This window comes from Oreochromis niloticus, linkage group LG15 (genome assembly GCF_001858045.2).
Source record: "Oreochromis niloticus isolate F11D_XX linkage group LG15, O_niloticus_UMD_NMBU, whole genome shotgun sequence".
NCBI lineage: Eukaryota > Metazoa > Chordata > Actinopteri > Cichliformes > Cichlidae > Oreochromis > Oreochromis niloticus.
Window position 1 is genome coordinate 28,072,657 of NC_031980.2, and position 16,980 is coordinate 28,089,636.

The 16,980-nt window shown below is 40.0% G+C and overlaps 1 protein-coding gene across 3 annotated transcripts; it reads left to right on the forward strand.

The window, feature by feature from the left end:
* Window positions 1–1,271: 1,271 nt before the first annotated feature.
* Window positions 1,272–15,555, forward strand: gys2 (glycogen synthase 2). 3 transcript variants are annotated; one of them, XR_001222970.3, is made up of 17 exons: window positions 1,272–2,075; window positions 5,004–5,185; window positions 5,946–6,137; window positions 6,272–6,457; window positions 8,159–8,303; window positions 8,798–8,915; window positions 9,013–9,133; window positions 9,217–9,323; window positions 10,230–10,289; window positions 10,385–10,463; window positions 11,689–11,802; window positions 12,031–12,157; window positions 12,635–12,730; window positions 12,818–12,981; window positions 13,579–13,659; window positions 14,635–14,732; window positions 15,237–15,367. XR_001222970.3 is itself a non-coding variant. In XM_013264587.3 (16 exons), exons 1-16 carry the CDS (start codon window positions 1,952–1,954, stop codon window positions 15,453–15,455), a joined length of 2,115 nt encoding a protein of 704 aa, XP_013120041.1. In that variant the 5' UTR covers window positions 1,272–1,951; the 3' UTR covers window positions 15,456–15,555. The 3 variants fall into 3 exon arrangements, 2 of the variants coding, with proteins under 2 accessions (XP_013120041.1, XP_019201169.1); XM_013264587.3 differs by lacking the exon at window positions 14,635–14,732 and having other exon boundaries at window positions 15,237–15,555; XM_019345624.2 differs by lacking the exons at window positions 14,635–14,732; window positions 15,237–15,367 and adding an exon at window positions 14,496–14,514.
* The last annotated feature ends 1,425 nt before the right edge of the window (window positions 15,556–16,980 follow it).

Here is a 16,980-nt window from a genome sequence, read left to right on the forward strand (position 1 = left end):
TTCTTGTTAAACACTTAACACGGACCCGAGTCATTTAAGCATAAAAAAACCACACATAACTGTATGGATCAATGACTGTAGAAAACATGGACGACCTAACAGCTCCCCAAAATGAAGCCAGAACGTCTCTATCGCCCCCTGGTGTCTGGCTGCAGTATAGGTCACCCCCCCAAGTCGGATGGGACAGTGTTGGAACTACTCGCATTTTAAATTCTGACTACACCCACACATCCTCCTGGGTTTATCCAGTCCTCGGCCACCATCCTTCCGCTTAGCGTACAGTCTGAGGGTGCTGGATTTGAGGTAAAACCCTCCATGCATACTCCAAGAAATACTGGCTTTATCATCACCCACCTACTTTCTTTTAAATAAATAAATAAATGTTCCATTATTTACTATACCAGAAAAGAGAGGGGGAACCCCCCCTCCAAAAAAATAAAATAAATAAAAATAAATAAATAAAATAAAATGTATAAGGGACATTTGCAACACTCGGGTCAGAAAAAGCGCACGTAACATCATCAAGGACCACACCCACCCACAGCACACACTGTTCACACTCCTGTCATCTGCTACAGCTGTGTGAAAGCAAGGACAATCCACAGGCCATCGGGCTACTGACCCTAACAGTTTTTTTTTCCATAGAAGAGGCGCCTAAAAGCTGAAGGGTCTGCCTACCATTGTATATGAAAGAGGAAAGAAGTTGCACAGAGGTGTGTAAGACTGCAGCTCTGCTTCATGGGCCCAACTATGGATAGGTACACATTGGGTGGAAATGAAAGTACTCCATTCAAAGTGGGATGGATGCTGTCTCACCTAACAACACCAGTTTTTTCCCAGACAGTTTCCCAGTTATTTGTAAAGCCCACATTGTTTTTTGCAGTGCAGTGATTAGCAGTGTTCCCTCATGTTCCCTTATGTGGAGTATGTTCTCCTGGTGATAGCACCAGGAGAACATACTCCACATAGATGTATGGTTAAATATGGCTTGTAGAGAAGAGGACTACATAAACCAGTCAGCCAGTGTAAGAGCTCATTGAGGTCTGCAAAGAGTCTCAATTAGATACAAATTACTTTGCAGATTTAGATTTTTGCATTTATTGGTTTTAGAAATTCAGATTACAAAATTATTCCTTATTACAAACTATAACAAAAAAATAGTCTTAATTAGGTAAGAATAGTTATCTAATTAACTACAGGTAGGTTTGTGGTAGTGGGCTGAGGTTTCTGGTAAGGTTTAAGGAGAGAAGCGTCAGATTGGCACAAGCTGCTGCACCTTTGCTAATCAGCTCTGCCTTGTTAAGCAGCAGCAGGGTGGTTCCTCATGGAGCTCTCCCACAGGCTGTTCAGGACATGTGCATGCTAGCTAATATAGTTGACTCAGGAGTGAAAAGCTTCCATTGATATAGTCTGTGACTTCTCTGGAGTTTGACAGTACTAAGGGGAGAAAACAGGCTTTATGCTGGGTTTTTTTTTTTTTTTGCGTGAGCACAGAAATTTCTCTGTACATGACCAGCAGTTTGTAGAATCCTTATTTGGTTGTATTAAGTGGAATGTAAAGGTGTTTTTTAGTATCTGCTCTAAAAACAACACTTTTAATCTAACATGCAGTCAGCCTAAAGCAGTGATCAGTTTAGGCCTTTACTCCTCAGAGAGATAAATAAAATAAATGAATAGTAAGACTGCGCACACAGCTGCAGTTTGTTTTATCACACGCAACCCCAAAACCAAACCTTTCACCCTGACATGATTATGGAAGGTAGGCGGGGTGGAAGTGCTTTGCCCTCGTGACTTTTTTTTTTTTTTTTTTTTTAAACTAAGTGTTGTCTTTGCCTTCGGAGAGGAAAGTTCTTTCTGGCCTCCAGCCACAACAGGTTCGAAGGTCTTCCATTCAGACTAAGCGTAGCTTCTTCCCAACAGTGACGTTTGTTGGACCCCCAGAAACTGTAAGATGCCGCTGTCCCGTTCGCTTTCCATGACATCCCTGACCGGGGTGCTGCCTCCCTGGGAGGAGGACGAGCTGCCTGTGGAGGACCTGCTGCTCTTCGAAGTATCCTGGGAGGTCACCAACAAAGGTCAGTTTCATCAGAACTGTATTACTTATATTTCCAGTTCGTACAGTGAAACACTGGATGTATCTTTGCAGTATGTATTTCATTTGAATCAGTTAGGTCATATTAATGTGTTTGAGTCAACATATTTCAGTGTGCGTGTGTATATATTTGTTTTTTTTGTTTTTTTAATGACTCTTGTAGCTAGAAAAACAATATACAGAATGTATAAATATCTATGAATCAAAGGAATTTAAAAAAAACTTCTAAAACCACAATGAACAGTAACAAATGTGTATCTTTAAAGTATCAGTATTTCAGTTTAAACATCACTTTAATTTGTGTCTGTAATGCCATACATGACAAGTTTGTTTTAAAAAAATCTTCTGTCTGTTAATATTAGTAATATTTTATGAAAGAGTGACTCTTTGCCCTTTGAAGAGCAAATATTGAAATACACTGAGTGGCTCCCTCTGAAGAGTTAAACATTAAGCTGCAGATAAATTCCTGATGCTCATGTAGTGTCCTAAACACAAAAAAGATGAAATGACTGAATAGTGAATTGGTTTGCATGTGGACAGCAGGTGTCATGTTACAGTACTAATTGTGGCTTTAGCCTCGAATCACTGAGAACATTTTATGCATATTAAAGATGTGGAAATTTCTGCTGCCTGGATACGGAAACTGCCAGCTTTTTTTTTTTTTTTTTTTAAATGTGACACTTGCAGATTTTTATGTTGTGTTCAATAACCTTTTTAATTTCAAGTTAATGAATCTAAAAATAAATAATAATTTGAACATTAAGGTTCAGAGGTTATCACGCGCTCTGCTGTTTTCGCTCGCTTTACTGTTTATATAATCCCTGCTCTCTGATGCAGCTCAGACGTCATTCTCCACTAAATGTTTTGGTGATAATATCAGTATTTGTCTTTATGCTGTCTAGTGAGACTGAAAAACATTACCACATGTGCTTTGACCCCTACAAAGCAGAAATTTTGTGTCTGCTACAAATGGCATCAGCTCCTGGTCAAAATGGATTTGTATAAAAGATCTGTTAAAGCATTTGATAGCCCCTGACTATTTTCAGTGATTTAGTGTTTGACTAAATGACTTAACAGCTGATGATAATATATGTAGGTGTATTTTCTCTTTTGTGAAAATCTGGATTTTGTCTCAGCACATAATAAAACGTTATTCAACAAAAGTAAACCAAAAGGCAAAAATACTGTATAGAAAAACTAGGAACATCTTTCTTTCTTCCACAGGAATTAGGAGACTAAAAAGCAGCCAGTTGCTGCTACTAAATGGATTTGATTAACTGATCAGGAAATGTGAACAGCTATAGAAGTAGCAGTTGTTTAATTATCATTCAGGTGTCTATTAACCTAATGCCAATGAAGATGGAAATCAAAATTATGAGGAAGCAATTTTTGTTGCCCTTCAGTCTGGAAAGGGTTATAAGGCTGCTCCTTCAGCAATTTGAAATGAGTCATTCTGCAGAGAGAGCATTCACAAGTCAAAGCATTCAAAACAGTTTTCAGTCTTAACCAGAAGTTGACATTCCAGCAAATTCACCCCAATGATACTCAGAAACTTAACCCTCTGGGGTTTAATTGGCTGTTTTTCAATACTTTTGATTTTACCTTGTATATTTCACATTTTAAAACTGTTTACCTTGCCTTGTTTAAAATAATTCTTGTCAGCACTCCGTTTGATTTGGGGTTTTTTTTCTTTTCATTTTGATGTACTGTATTACCACAAAAATCTAAAATCACACAAATAATATAATCAGGTTAGGAAAAGTTACTGGGTGTGGTGTGTTTTTTTTTTTTTTTTTTTTTTTTTTTTTTTTTTTTTTTTTTCTTAAACTGCAAAACCTACAAACATGGTTAACAAATCATTTTCATAACTTGAAATGCAGATATAAATTGAAAAACAATTATGCACAAGTTTTGCAAACAACGTTATATGGAACTACTTTCCTAAAAAATCTAGCCAAGGCCTCAGGTGTTTTTTCTTCTTTTTTTCTAATATAAGCATTTAAAGCTATTTACAGAATAATCAGGTGTTCTGCATCAAATAGTTAAACGACTAATTAAACGGCGATTTTTAACGCCATTTCTTAACCAGATGGGTTAGGAAAAGTCGCGATTTACGGCACTATTGGCTTGCCACAGTTAAAAAAAACAAAACAAAAATAAACAAAAAAAACCAACCTTTTTAACAGTTTCTTTCGGGACTAAACGTGTCGATAGCTTTCAGAAAACTTATTATAACTCTGGTTTTCCGTGACCTATCACACAATTTAAAAACTGATATATAGTTTGAAGTCCACACTTTCAAAAGAAGTTGATGAAGACTCGTGGCTGCATCTTCTTGCTATACTGTCTTAAATCGGTCATGTGATTTGGACCCCAGAGGGTTAACCCCCCACCAGGCCTCAGTTAGCATGTTAAATGTTAAAATTCATGACAGTCCAATTATAGAAAAAGTCAGCAGGTATGGCATTTTTGGAAGGGCTGTATGATTAAACTGTTGCTACTGTTACCACTACTATTGTTGTTTCCTTGTGGACATCTAGTTTTCCAAAACACCATAATACTCAGACTACTGAGAATACCGTGAGTATTATCTTGTGAGCAATCAAAATACTCAGACTTTAATAACGTCAAGCTGTGACAGAAGTCATTCTTTACATGCATTTTTTTTTAAAATTCAATTGTAATTCTAATTTGTTGGAATGTGGAGACCATGATGCCACCAAACACTGACAGTCTTTATTTTTATTTTTTTCCCTCCCCAGATTACTGTAGTAATGTGTTAGGAGTCTGAACATGCAGTCTGGTTCCTATTGGACTTCTTACAAGAATTTTAAAAGAAAAGTCAAGTCAAAAGTTTGAAACACTTTGCAGTGACTTCAGGTCTTTTCACTTGCCCTGTGTGTCACTATAGTTGGGGGAATCTACACAGTTATCCAGACCAAGGCTAAGATCACTGTGGATGAATGGGGAGACAACTACTACATGATGGGGCCCTACTTCGAGCACAACTTCAAGACTCAGGTGGAGAGCTGTGAGCCACCAAATCCCGCCATCAGGAAGGCCATGGATGCGCTCATCCACAATGGCTGCCAGGTGAGGGATAGGAGAGGAAAAAGATTATCTGTGTACCAGTTGACACACCAAAACCTACTGAGTTGACAGGCGTACAATTTGCTTAACCATAAAGGGGGACTGGTGGGTCTGGGGGTTTTCACCCATGAAATTAGTTATTCATCATTGTGAAATGATGAATATCACTGTCATACAGTTTGGGCTGCCCTGGATGTACGGTGTGTATGATGGGAATGATGTGATTGCATTGTGATTGCTGGATGAGGATGGTCACTGAATGGTATTTACACAGGAGGCTCAGATGCCAAATGCATGTTTTGCCACTAGAGGGTGCACATATGCTGATGAGGCAGTTGCAGATCATACTGTCAGAATACATTTCTTAAGGAGATAACAATTAGTATGACTTTAGTAAAAAGCTACACTAAAGCTGTGAGGCTCCTTGGAGATGTTTAAAAATGATGCCTAAGTCATATTGTCTAACTTTAAGAGCAGATAGAAAATGTGTTTGTAAGAACACAACTTGGCTGTATATTGCTATCATGCAAAAAACAACACAATATAGTGATCGCTTTATACTTCAAATGCATGCGTCCAAAATTTCTCTTAGCAAAGTGGATATAACCAGAACCTTCATACCGCCTACGCCCCAAGTAGGGTTAGGGTTAGGCTAAACTCAGGCTAAAACTGTTGCCATGAAACTGAATATCCTGGGATAGAAGCACAGAAGCACTTAATTCTGAAAGTGTCCCTAATAAAACTGAACTTGTTCTTAATGCAGGTTCATTTTGGTCGCTGGCTGATTGAGGGCAGCCCCTATGTAATCCTGTTTGACATAGGCTCAGCAGCCTGGAACCTGGACCGCTGGAAAGGGGACCTTTGGGACACCTGCAACATCGGTCTGCCCTACCATGACCGAGAAGCCAATGACTCGCTCATTTTGGGCTCCCTTATTGCATGGTTCTTCAAAGAGGTGCATTATAAGTGAACCTAATTGTCTTGTTAGCTCCTATGCCGAGTTTTGGATTTAAAAACAAAAACAACTCAATATGCATCGCTGAGATGGTTAGCATAAGTAAACATGGCAGCTTTCTTTTGTGTTTTTAGTTGACAGACCACCTTGGAGACAAACCTAATGTCATCAGTCACTTCCATGAATGGCAGGCAGGTCCTGGACTTATTCTCTCTCGCTCACGCAAAATTCCCATGGCGACAGTATTCACAACACATGCCACCCTGCTGGGAAGATACCTTTGTGCTGGGAACACTGACTTTTACAACAACCTGGACAAGGTGAGAGAACAAGAGAACTCCCCTATCAGGAAACGGATACCTGCACACATAGTAACAGTGTTTGTAGTTGGCCTGTAACGGTCATGGATGCCAAGCCATTCCCTTCTTATGACTCTAGTTAAAATTACAGGCAGGACAATTTGTCAATGTTTTATTGTGAATCAGAGCTGAATCTTTACAGCTGATATGTTGTCTATAATGTACAAATTAAATTCATTACAAATCTATATCACATCGTTGAATTGGGTAGTAGTTTAATCCTTTTGACCCTAACAGAAGAAAAAAAATCAGTGTTTGTAAACCATATGGGCACTACAATAGGCATGAGATTTCAATAAACAAAAAAACCTGAGCATTTTTCTATATTGGTACTGAGCGGAGTTGATTTAAATTCAATTTTATTTATATTATCAAATCACAATAGCAATCACTTTTATATTTCATATTGTAGGGCCTTTACCCTACAATATGAAATGCAAAAACTGAGTGAAGAAAAGAAGCCCACAGCATGCCGAGGCCTATTGCAGTGTAACTATGAAAACAAAAAGTTCTCATCTTAAGAGAGGATCTGTCTCCTGACATCCCACCTCCATCACAAACTATGCGTGCACGCACACACGCATGCCTATCTGCCTACAAAGATCAGCCATAAGATTTATGCTCATATTTAAAGGTTTAACTCTTTTAGGACTACTTAGAGCATCATTAGTAATGTCGAGCTACATTTGGAGATGTCAATGCAATGTTTGTAATTGGCCACACAAGCTAAAGGTCATTGTGGAGCTAAAGGTTACTCCTTGACCGAATGGATAATTGACAGATGATTCTTAGGACCATCACTTATTCTGTCGATGGAATCTCGTTAACTGAGAGTCTGAAAATGCAGCCAATACGGTAAAACAAAGCAGGATCATTTTCAGACTTGCAGACTGTAAATGAACTTTAAAAGAGATTTTTTTTTAAAATTCATTTAATTGAATAAATGAGTTGTAGTATTTTGTTATGCTCTTGTTTATGCTCACAACTATGCCCCAAAGTCATAATTATACATACTGTTATAACTAAAACTTTTTTGGTCCCAAGAGAGAAGTTGAGATCTTGCTTTGTAGAATTAATGAGGATGCGGTGAACTAAAATAGTGCAATCTCATCCTCATTTTTCAAGTATGAACCTTAATGTTTCAAGAGTCACACTTGCATCCACGCACAGCATAACTCTATATTTGTTTGTGTACCTCCCTCTGTTTTGTCTTATGTGTTGTATCGTTAGTGTACTTTGTTACAGATGAAGACCCAGCATGTCTGTCGGGGTCATCCTCACTGAACCCCCATCCTTTTTTTGGTCCCTTCTATTCTTCCACTTCTTCTGGCTTTTGCCACTCTACTCTCCACCCCCATCAACCCAAGCATTTTATCCACAAACAATGTGAATAATTAAAAAAAAAAAAATTGTAACAAACAAAAGGAGCCCAGAGTCTACTTTTCTCATGGGAAAGCAAATATATTTGGTAAAACAAAGCATTCAGACAATTATTCTGCTGCTCTGGACAGGTTTAGAAAAATGCTTGATAATTAAAAATTGTTTTGTCTCCTAAAGTAAAATGAATGTTTTTCGTGTTGTGTGTGTGTGTGCGTGTGTGGTGTGTTGTTTTCTTTCTTTCTTTCTTTCTTTCTTTCTTTCTTTCTTTTGTGTGTGTGGTAGTTTAACATTGACAAGGAGGCTGGTGAGAGGCAGATCTACCACCGATACTGCCTAGAGAGAGCAGCAGTTCACTGTGCTCACGTCTTCACGACAGTCTCTCAGATCACTGCTGTGGAGGCCAACCACATGCTGCACAGGAAACCAGGTGGAAATTTTTCACTATACTGTTTCCACAAGAATGTAGTTTTGTTTAAGTTGTCCATTTGTTTTCTGACCATCCATGCAAGGTTTTCACAAATCACACTACAGTCCTGTAGCTAAATACACATCATGATTGATTAATTTGTAGTGATAACTAGCAACAGTAACTTGAAGTAATCAGTTCCTGTATGATGTTCAGACAGTCAAACAATTTGCTCAAAGTGAAAAATTGGGTAATCCATCACATCCGTCTCTAAAATACTTGGACATACAACTGCAAGGTGCCCAGGACTTGGCTATAAAACAAGCCCTTCATCACCATACTGACATTTGGTATAAGATGGGGGGACTCTGAAATGGGAACATGACTGTATTCCATGGATTGATGGCAAAAATACCTTCCAGTTCGAAATAAAATTTTGAAGCTAAACGTAAAGTAATTTCTATATCACTGTCAACAGAAAATGGATAAAACCATCTTTTCCTATGTTGGTACAGATGTGGTCACCCCAAATGGGCTGAATGTGAAGAAGTTCTCAGCCATGCACGAGTTTCAAAACCTGCACTCCACCAACAAGTCCCAAATCCAGGAGTTTATCAGGGGACACTTCTATGGGTTTGTACCAAAAGTAGTTCTAGCATCTCTCAAAGTTTGTTGTACTCAATAAAATGAAATTGTCATGTCATTTTATTAATCTTTATTATCTTGGTAGTCACCTGGACTTCAACTTGGATAAAACCCTCATCTTCTTCATTGCTGGGCGCTATGAGTTCTCAAACAAGGGAGCAGATATTTTCCTTGAATCACTGTCCAGACTGAACTACCTGCTGCGGGTAAGGCTATGTTTGTTTTGTGCCTTTTTGGTAGTGTTGTGTTGTACACATCAAATGGAAACCCATCCTCACCGTCTCTGCAGGTCCACCGAAATGATGTGACTGTCGTAGTTTTCTTCATCATGCCAGCGAAAACTAACAACTTCAATGTGGAATCACTGAAGGGGCAGGCAGTACGTAAACAGCTCTGGTACGTCCTGCTTTGCTTATTACTTATTAAATTTATTTATTTATACAGTGTTAAAGGAAGGCAAATTGAGATAATTGTCAGTTTATGCTCTGTCCCTTCTGCTGTAAAGTTTTAAAATTACATTTTAAGATATTTAACATGACACTTTAATGTGGAAATCTGTTGGGATTTTCTCCCTCACTGATCACTTGAGGAACTGCAGTTTTTGGCAGAATTGTAAATCCCAGAGGTTGTAGTGCATCTGCCCCCCAATTTAAAAGAATGCTATAAAGAACGGCACATGGATGGAGTCTGAAATAGAGCCTGGGAATTGCAGTGCCTTCTAAGTCGTCTCTGCCATGTTGTTGCTCACGCACAAACGGAGGATGGATGCCAACAGGTAATGAGGAAGAAAATGCACTGAGGAATGAGACAAAGGAGTGTTGTTTGGAGAATTTATTTTTAGGAGCTACTGATGCTCAAGTTCCCTGAACTTTTCGTGTAGCTCTTCACCACCTGTTTGTGGTGATCACCTACACAACATTTATTGCTTCAAACTTGGGCTTATCGACCCTTCTGGGCAGCCACGACACATCAGACAAATCCAATCTTCACTTGTAAATAGCAGACAGTTTGAGACAGCCTGGTATTGATCTGATTTGAAACACAAACCTGATTTAACTGCAGCCTGAACAAAGTGTTTACCTCCATTAGGAAGCTGTACTGAAAGACTCGTCATTATCCAACATTGATTTAAAAAAATGTGTACTTTGCCAAGGTGGGCATGTTTCAGCAAAAATGCAACTTAGGAACTTTGCTCCTTCCCTGCTTTAACTCTTTAACTCTAAATAATGATTTTCTGTTACTGTTGGTGCTTCAAACTAAGCAACAACTGCAGTGGTGATAGATTTCCTTTGCTTTTAACAGGGATACAGCTCATGCTGTTAAGGAGAAATTTGGTAGAAAGCTGTATGATGCTCTGTTAAAGTAAGTATTTCTACTTGCTAAGGTATTTGATGTTGATATCAAAGTGTTGTGTAAACTTGCAGATCAATGATGATCTGTATGTCTTCTGTCATTAGAGGGCAGATCCCTGATCTCAACAACATTCTGGACCGAGATGACTTCACCATTATGAAGAGAGCCATCTACGCCACACAGGTGTGTGGTGTGGTGTGGTGGGGGGGGGGGGGGTTGTGGGGAGACATGATTTAAAATCCCTGGAGATCAGAAAAAGGGCTCCTTTTGTAGTCTGCTGTTAACAGTATGGATAACATCGCAGGCTGTTGCCGTATTGGCAGAGAGTGCGGCACATACAGTTATTCAATTTTCAATTGAAATTTATTCATACAGCACTGAATCACAACAAGTCGCTTTAAGGTAGACATACAATAATACATGCAGAGAAAAACCCAACAATCATATGACCCTCTATGAGCGAGCACTTTGGCGACAGTGGGAAGGAAAAACTCCCTTTTAACAGGAAGAAACCTCCAGCAGAACTAGGCTCGGGGAGGGGCGGGGCCATCTGCTGCAACTGGTTGGGGAGAGAGAAGGAAGACATGTTATCATGATAACACATGTACACGATAACATATGTACACTCCCACAGTAGATAATACGGCCTCATTCTACTAGCTTACCAGCTCAATGTCCTTGCTGCAGAGTGTCTTTTTGATAGTTGGATGATGTAACTCATTTACAAACACAGCCAGACCCCCTCCCATCTTATTTCTGCTCTCCTTGGTTCTGTCAGCCTAGATTAGATGCAGATAAACATGGACTGTCTTACTTTCTCGTGTTAGTGTGGTTAATTGGATGGATAAGATGCCCTCTCTATAAGCCCACTGATGCCAGGGCCACGTTACTGTGAAGAATCTCACATTCCACATGATGATGGGTCTGTATCTTCTCTGGCTTCGATGCCCGATTCCAGATTCCTCCTAAGATCTGAGGGCAGCTCTGGACTAGAACAGAGTCCAGCTCCTGCCAAGGATGGTTCCAGATCCAGACTATATCTAGTTGATATCTCTCAACCTCTCACAAGCTCAGGCTTCTCTTCCACCAGAGGTGTGATGTTCCATTTCCCAATAGCCAGCCCTGATATCTGGAGACTGGACCACCGCCCGCCTGTAGGGCCTTTGAACGTTGCCTGCCACCCAATGTACCCAATGCCTATAGCGCCTTCTAACCCTAACCCGCAGGTGGTGGGCCTACTGGAGGGAAACCAGTGTAGCTTCTTTGGACTGCATCTGGCTGGGTCCCATTGCCTAAGGGCCAGGTCAATAGGCACTCTCCAAAGTTTTTTAAATCACTCAGGGGTCAATTGAATTCCTCACTTTTGTTTATCTATCCTAATCACATACTTTAACCTCCTGGCTTGCAGAGGCACAGCCTCCCTCCAGTAACCACTCACAACATGCTGGACGACTCAACAGATCCCATCCTGTCCAACATCAGACGTGTTGGCCTCTTCAACTCCAGGAATGACCGTGTCAAGGTAGACAAAACATTGTCAACCATGTCAGGTGTGATAAGATCTCTCTCGATGGTGATATATATTAAAAAAGTAAAATTAAAATGGAGAGAGATCTACTGTGACTACACAGTTGGTCTTTAATCTATTGACTTGTGGTTATTAAACAAACTGGCTTAACTTTGATGTTTTAATGTGTGCTATGCTGCCAAATAAGGACATGGGCAACTCTTATCTGTGTCACCCTCTCAGGTTGTTTTCCACCCCGAGTTCCTGTCCTCGACTAGTCCTCTGCTGCCAATGGACTACGAGGATTTTGTCCGTGGTTGTAACCTTGGAGTGTTCCCTTCCTACTATGAACCATGGGGCTACACACCTGGTAGATTGACCATCCTCATATTGTAGCCAGGCATACATGTTTCTACACAAATGCTTTATACTTCACCTGTGCATATTGTTTGGGGCTCAAATTTATTTCCATGGTTCAAAGACATGCTCCATAGGTTAATTTATGATTCTAAATTTCCTGAGGGTGTGAATGTTTGTCTGCCTCTAGTATTAGCTAGGGTAATGCCCTTTACAACCTGTCCAGGGTGCACCCAAAGCACCCCTTGAATGAGGCAAGTGCCACAGGTTCACGCCAATGACTGCTGGGATAGGCTTAAAATATATATGGCTCTCTAAAATATAAAGACCCTTAAGTAAACCAACGATGCAAATTCAAAAAGTACATGTCCTATTTTAGGATCCTCAGAAGTAGTTAATTTCTTAAACTGATCAATTCTCTGTCCAACCACTGCAGCTCCAATTCGTTGCTACTGTAATCATCTGAATGGTATTGTCTTCTGTTCTCCAGGTGAGTGTACTGTAATGGGCATTCCTAGCGTGACCACCAATTTGTCAGGTTTTGGTTGCTTCATGGAGGAGCATGTCTCGGACCCTGCTGCATATGGTGCGTGAGTGCATGCACACCCATGGGCACACAAACACTGTGAATTATGTGCGTTCATCCTTATGGATTATGTTTTGTCTCTGTCAGGTATCTATATAGTGGACCGACGCTTCCGTTCTGCTGAGGAGTCCTGCAACCAGCTAACTCAGTTCATGTTCAGTTTCTGCCAGCAGTCTCGGCGGCAGCGTATCATCCAGCGCAACCGAACTGAGAGGCTGTCTGACCTTCTGGACTGGAGATACCTGGGACGGGTCTGTTTCTGATTCTGAAGCCCTGAATAGTTATTTGATTAAAGTCAGAACAGGACATGAACAGAGAAAACGGGACTGTACTACTGAACTATGTTCTGGTTCAGCCAACAAATAATCAGATTTTATTAGTGCCTTTGCTGTTTACCAGATACAGGTATACAACAGTGAACAGCCATCTGCCAACTTTGGTTGCGCTAGGCTATTCCACTTACACAAGTCAAATATAGGGCTACCATGCTGTGGTTCATGTGAACTGTGGTACAATGATTTTCCATTCTCCTTTTATACTGTGCCATGTATTGATCTCCTATATAGTTCACCCTCTCCTTGAACAGGATAACTTGTTGACCTCCAAGATGATTGCAAAACAAGCATACAAGATTTCATAATTGGTCCATATGTAAAACAAAGCATGCACCAACTTTAAGACTACTTTTGTCATTACTGAAGGATGTATTCTTAGCATGGTCAAGATTAACTAGAAGTGGTAGTTCAGACGGCCACATCGCAATCAGTGGAATACACTTTAAAAGTAACATTTCACATTTCATTGAAATGTTTGTTCAGTTCTTGATATATTTCTGACTTGTTTGACAGTTCTACATACATGCACGTCACCTGGCCCTTAGCAGAGCTTTCCCAGACAAGTTCAAGATGGATCCCATGGCCCCTCTGAAGGTAAGGAATCCTTTACAAGGGATTTGGATTATAATTGTGCACACAACTTTATGTCGAGGAGAAAATAGAGCTTTGAAGTGATTTAAAGAGTTTACCGCCATTGGGGATTATGTCTGATCCCCTTTTGATTTAATATTGGCCTTACAACTTAAGTTACCCTAAGAACCTTGGTCATCACCCTCTCTAGCCTCCTGAGACCCAGCCTAATCATTTGTCCTCTGTAATGGATGTAATGTCTTTTTTTTTTGGGGGGGGGGGGGGGTCGTCTATCTTTTGACTTATTGGAGCTACACTCAGTTCTCATGAGGCTAGGACCTTTGCTACCTAGCTGTGATCCTGCGTTACTAAATTCTGTGTGGTTCTTGTACCAAACAAGTTGATGCCATCAGATCCTAATGATCAGCTGCCCTCATATCACATGTGAGAGAGTCTGACAGACTTGTTATGGTCCATGGAAACATCACTTGACCCTCTTCAGATTGTGGCATGTAGATTGATTGCGTCGTCGACTCTCATATTTGGTCTCTACATAAGCCTTGCTCCCATCTAGATGGTAACGGGTGCTTGCTGAGGGTCATCTTTTTTTATTTCTCAAGTTTAACACGATTCGGTCAGATTAAGAGACCTACAGGAAATGTTAGTAAACCTCTCAGTTTGTCTAGTTAGGATCTCATGTATTACAGTCTGACAAACTGCAGTATGTGAGATAATGTTCAATACAGCAACTCCAAGGGGAACTTTGCTGCGTCCATTCTTGTTGACCTTGCACACATCACACTTAAAATTAGACGTAAAAATCCAGCTCATGACATCGACAGAAATACTGATTTTTGTAGTGATTGGATATGTTGGTAACGAGGAGTACAGAGGACTGGTGGAGCAGAGAAATCCTCTGCTTCTGAATGTGGAAAAAGACCAGAAAGGTGATGGATTTCTAAACGAAGATGGTGGCTACACGTCCCGTGTCTATCGTAGGACAAGATGCCGCTGTGGTGCAGGAGTTGACATCCAGATACTTCTACATTAAAAGGCTGAATTGGAAGACCAACACAGAGGCTGTATACAAGAAGGGGGTGAGCATCCTCTATTTCCTAAGGGAGCTGAGATACTTCAGTATGTGCAGCAAAGTGCTGGAGAATTTCTGTCAGTTTCTTATGAAGAGCAGAGTGGAGCTGGTGATGCCAACAGACTGAATAAACAGATTAGGAAGGCTAGTTCTGTGTTTGGCTGCAAACTGGGAGTCTGAAATACTACAACTATATACTTGTTGTTGTTCTTGTTTGTTCTCTTTTCTTGATGAAGTCAACTGCTGTAACAAGAATTTCCTAAGTATTTAAAAGTGCTTTTTAAGTCTAATGTTTCTAAGGGATTATAAGATAAAAATGAGCATTTCATGGTTGTAGGCCAGCCTCCCAGCTTCCTTTTTACTTTTACCAGGTGAGCAGAGGAGCCTAATAGAGTTCACACACTAATCATAATTATACTATCCATTTCAACTTTAGATTAGTTTAGCAAATTCACAGATCTCTGTTTAGGAATTACTGACTTGCAGTAAGTGGGCTCATTTGTTTCCACAGACGGAGGGTTTCCGGTATCCACGGCCCTACTCAGTTCCACCCTCTCCTTCTGCCTCTATCCATTCCACGCCCCACCACAGTGATGTTGAGGATGAAGATGATGAACCCTATGATGAAGATGAGGAGGCCGAGAGGGACCGGATGAATATAAAATCTCCATTTGTGCTCAATGCTGTGCCAGAGGGCAAGAAGCAGCAACCAGGAGAGTCAAGAAACTGAAATGCTCCAGAATAGCTATGGCCTTTACAGATAGACGGACTTGACAGACAAATGTGTGCAGGGGGAAAAAAATCACTGCCTGGTTAGCACCTGCAGTCTACACCAGTAATGAAGACCAACCCCCCCCCCCCCCCCCCCCCCACATCGTCACCTTTTGTTAACAATTGCTACCCTTATTCTGCTGCCAGGCAATAAAGTCCACCCTGCATAACAAACTTTATATAAAGTTTGTAGAAAGTTCATCTGTCTTCAAATGTTAGCTTGCCAAAATAACTTTAGTCAAGCTGAGTCTGAAAATGCTAACTGAACATTACAGTTATTTAAAATAAACTTGAGTAGAATAAAGTGTGTGTCACTGGCTTTCCATTCATTTGTTTGCGCTTTGCATAAAGCGATAGAGGGTTGCTCTTTAGGAGCACTTTAGAATAAGCAATGAATTTGACACTGTAGCCTTCATTGTAATTTTAGTAGAGATTTTTTTTTTATCAAATATCTGGAACCTAAATTCCAGTTCTTTACCAATATTCTTGATCTCGCCTAACTTGTTGGGAAGGTTACTTTTAAAGTGTATTCCCCCGACAGATTACAGAATACATGCCCCAAATTATAGTTTGTAACGCATTTCGTTAAATTACTCAATGTGAGTAACATATTCTGAATACTTAGGATTACTTAATATATTGTCATGCTTTTTACAACTACATCAAACAAATCCTGCAAATTTTTATTTTTTCTCTACCAATTGGCTGTTAATCCCAAATCTCCCTGAATAGACAGTAAATGGATTGTCTTAACAGTTTGCATTGCATGGGCAGATTTCGCCCATCACTTTCTTCTTTAAATGTGAAGTGGTAGTTGCATCATCCTATTGATTCCAATAGGATGTCACTTGTGCAGCAAGTCCAATCACAAAAATCACAGAGTCAGTGGATACTGAGACACAGTTTACAGATGTAACCAACTTTCTGCAGAGTCAAATGCTGCAGACCTTCCAACTTCAACTCGGCCTTCAGATTGGGGAAAGCAAAACCCAAAAACAATGACATGAGACAAGGGACTGTCAAAGTAAAACAGGAAGTATAACACAGAGACGTGGACTTTACACTGAACAAAGGGAACACTGAAGCTCTCTATGCACTGTTCTTGGGCTAATCTGAAGGCCAAAAAGTGGAAGTTGGAAGGTCTGCAGCATTTGACTGCAAAAAGTTGGTTACATCTGTAAACTGTGTGTCTCAGTATCCACTGACTCTCTGTGATTTTTTTTTTTTTTTTTTTTTTTTTTTTTTTTTTTTAATGATTGCACAAGTGACATCCTATTGGAATTAATAGGATGATGCAACTACCACTTCACATTTTCTCAAAGATGCTTTGCTTCACTCTGGACTGAAATGGTTGTTGATTGTATGTTTTGAGTTTTCCAAGGTAATCTTGTGGTCTAATATCGCAAGAATTCTGTTATACTCTATTTTATTATTTATCATCACGTTTACACTTATATCTTTCCTTGAATTTCCAAGTAACCTAA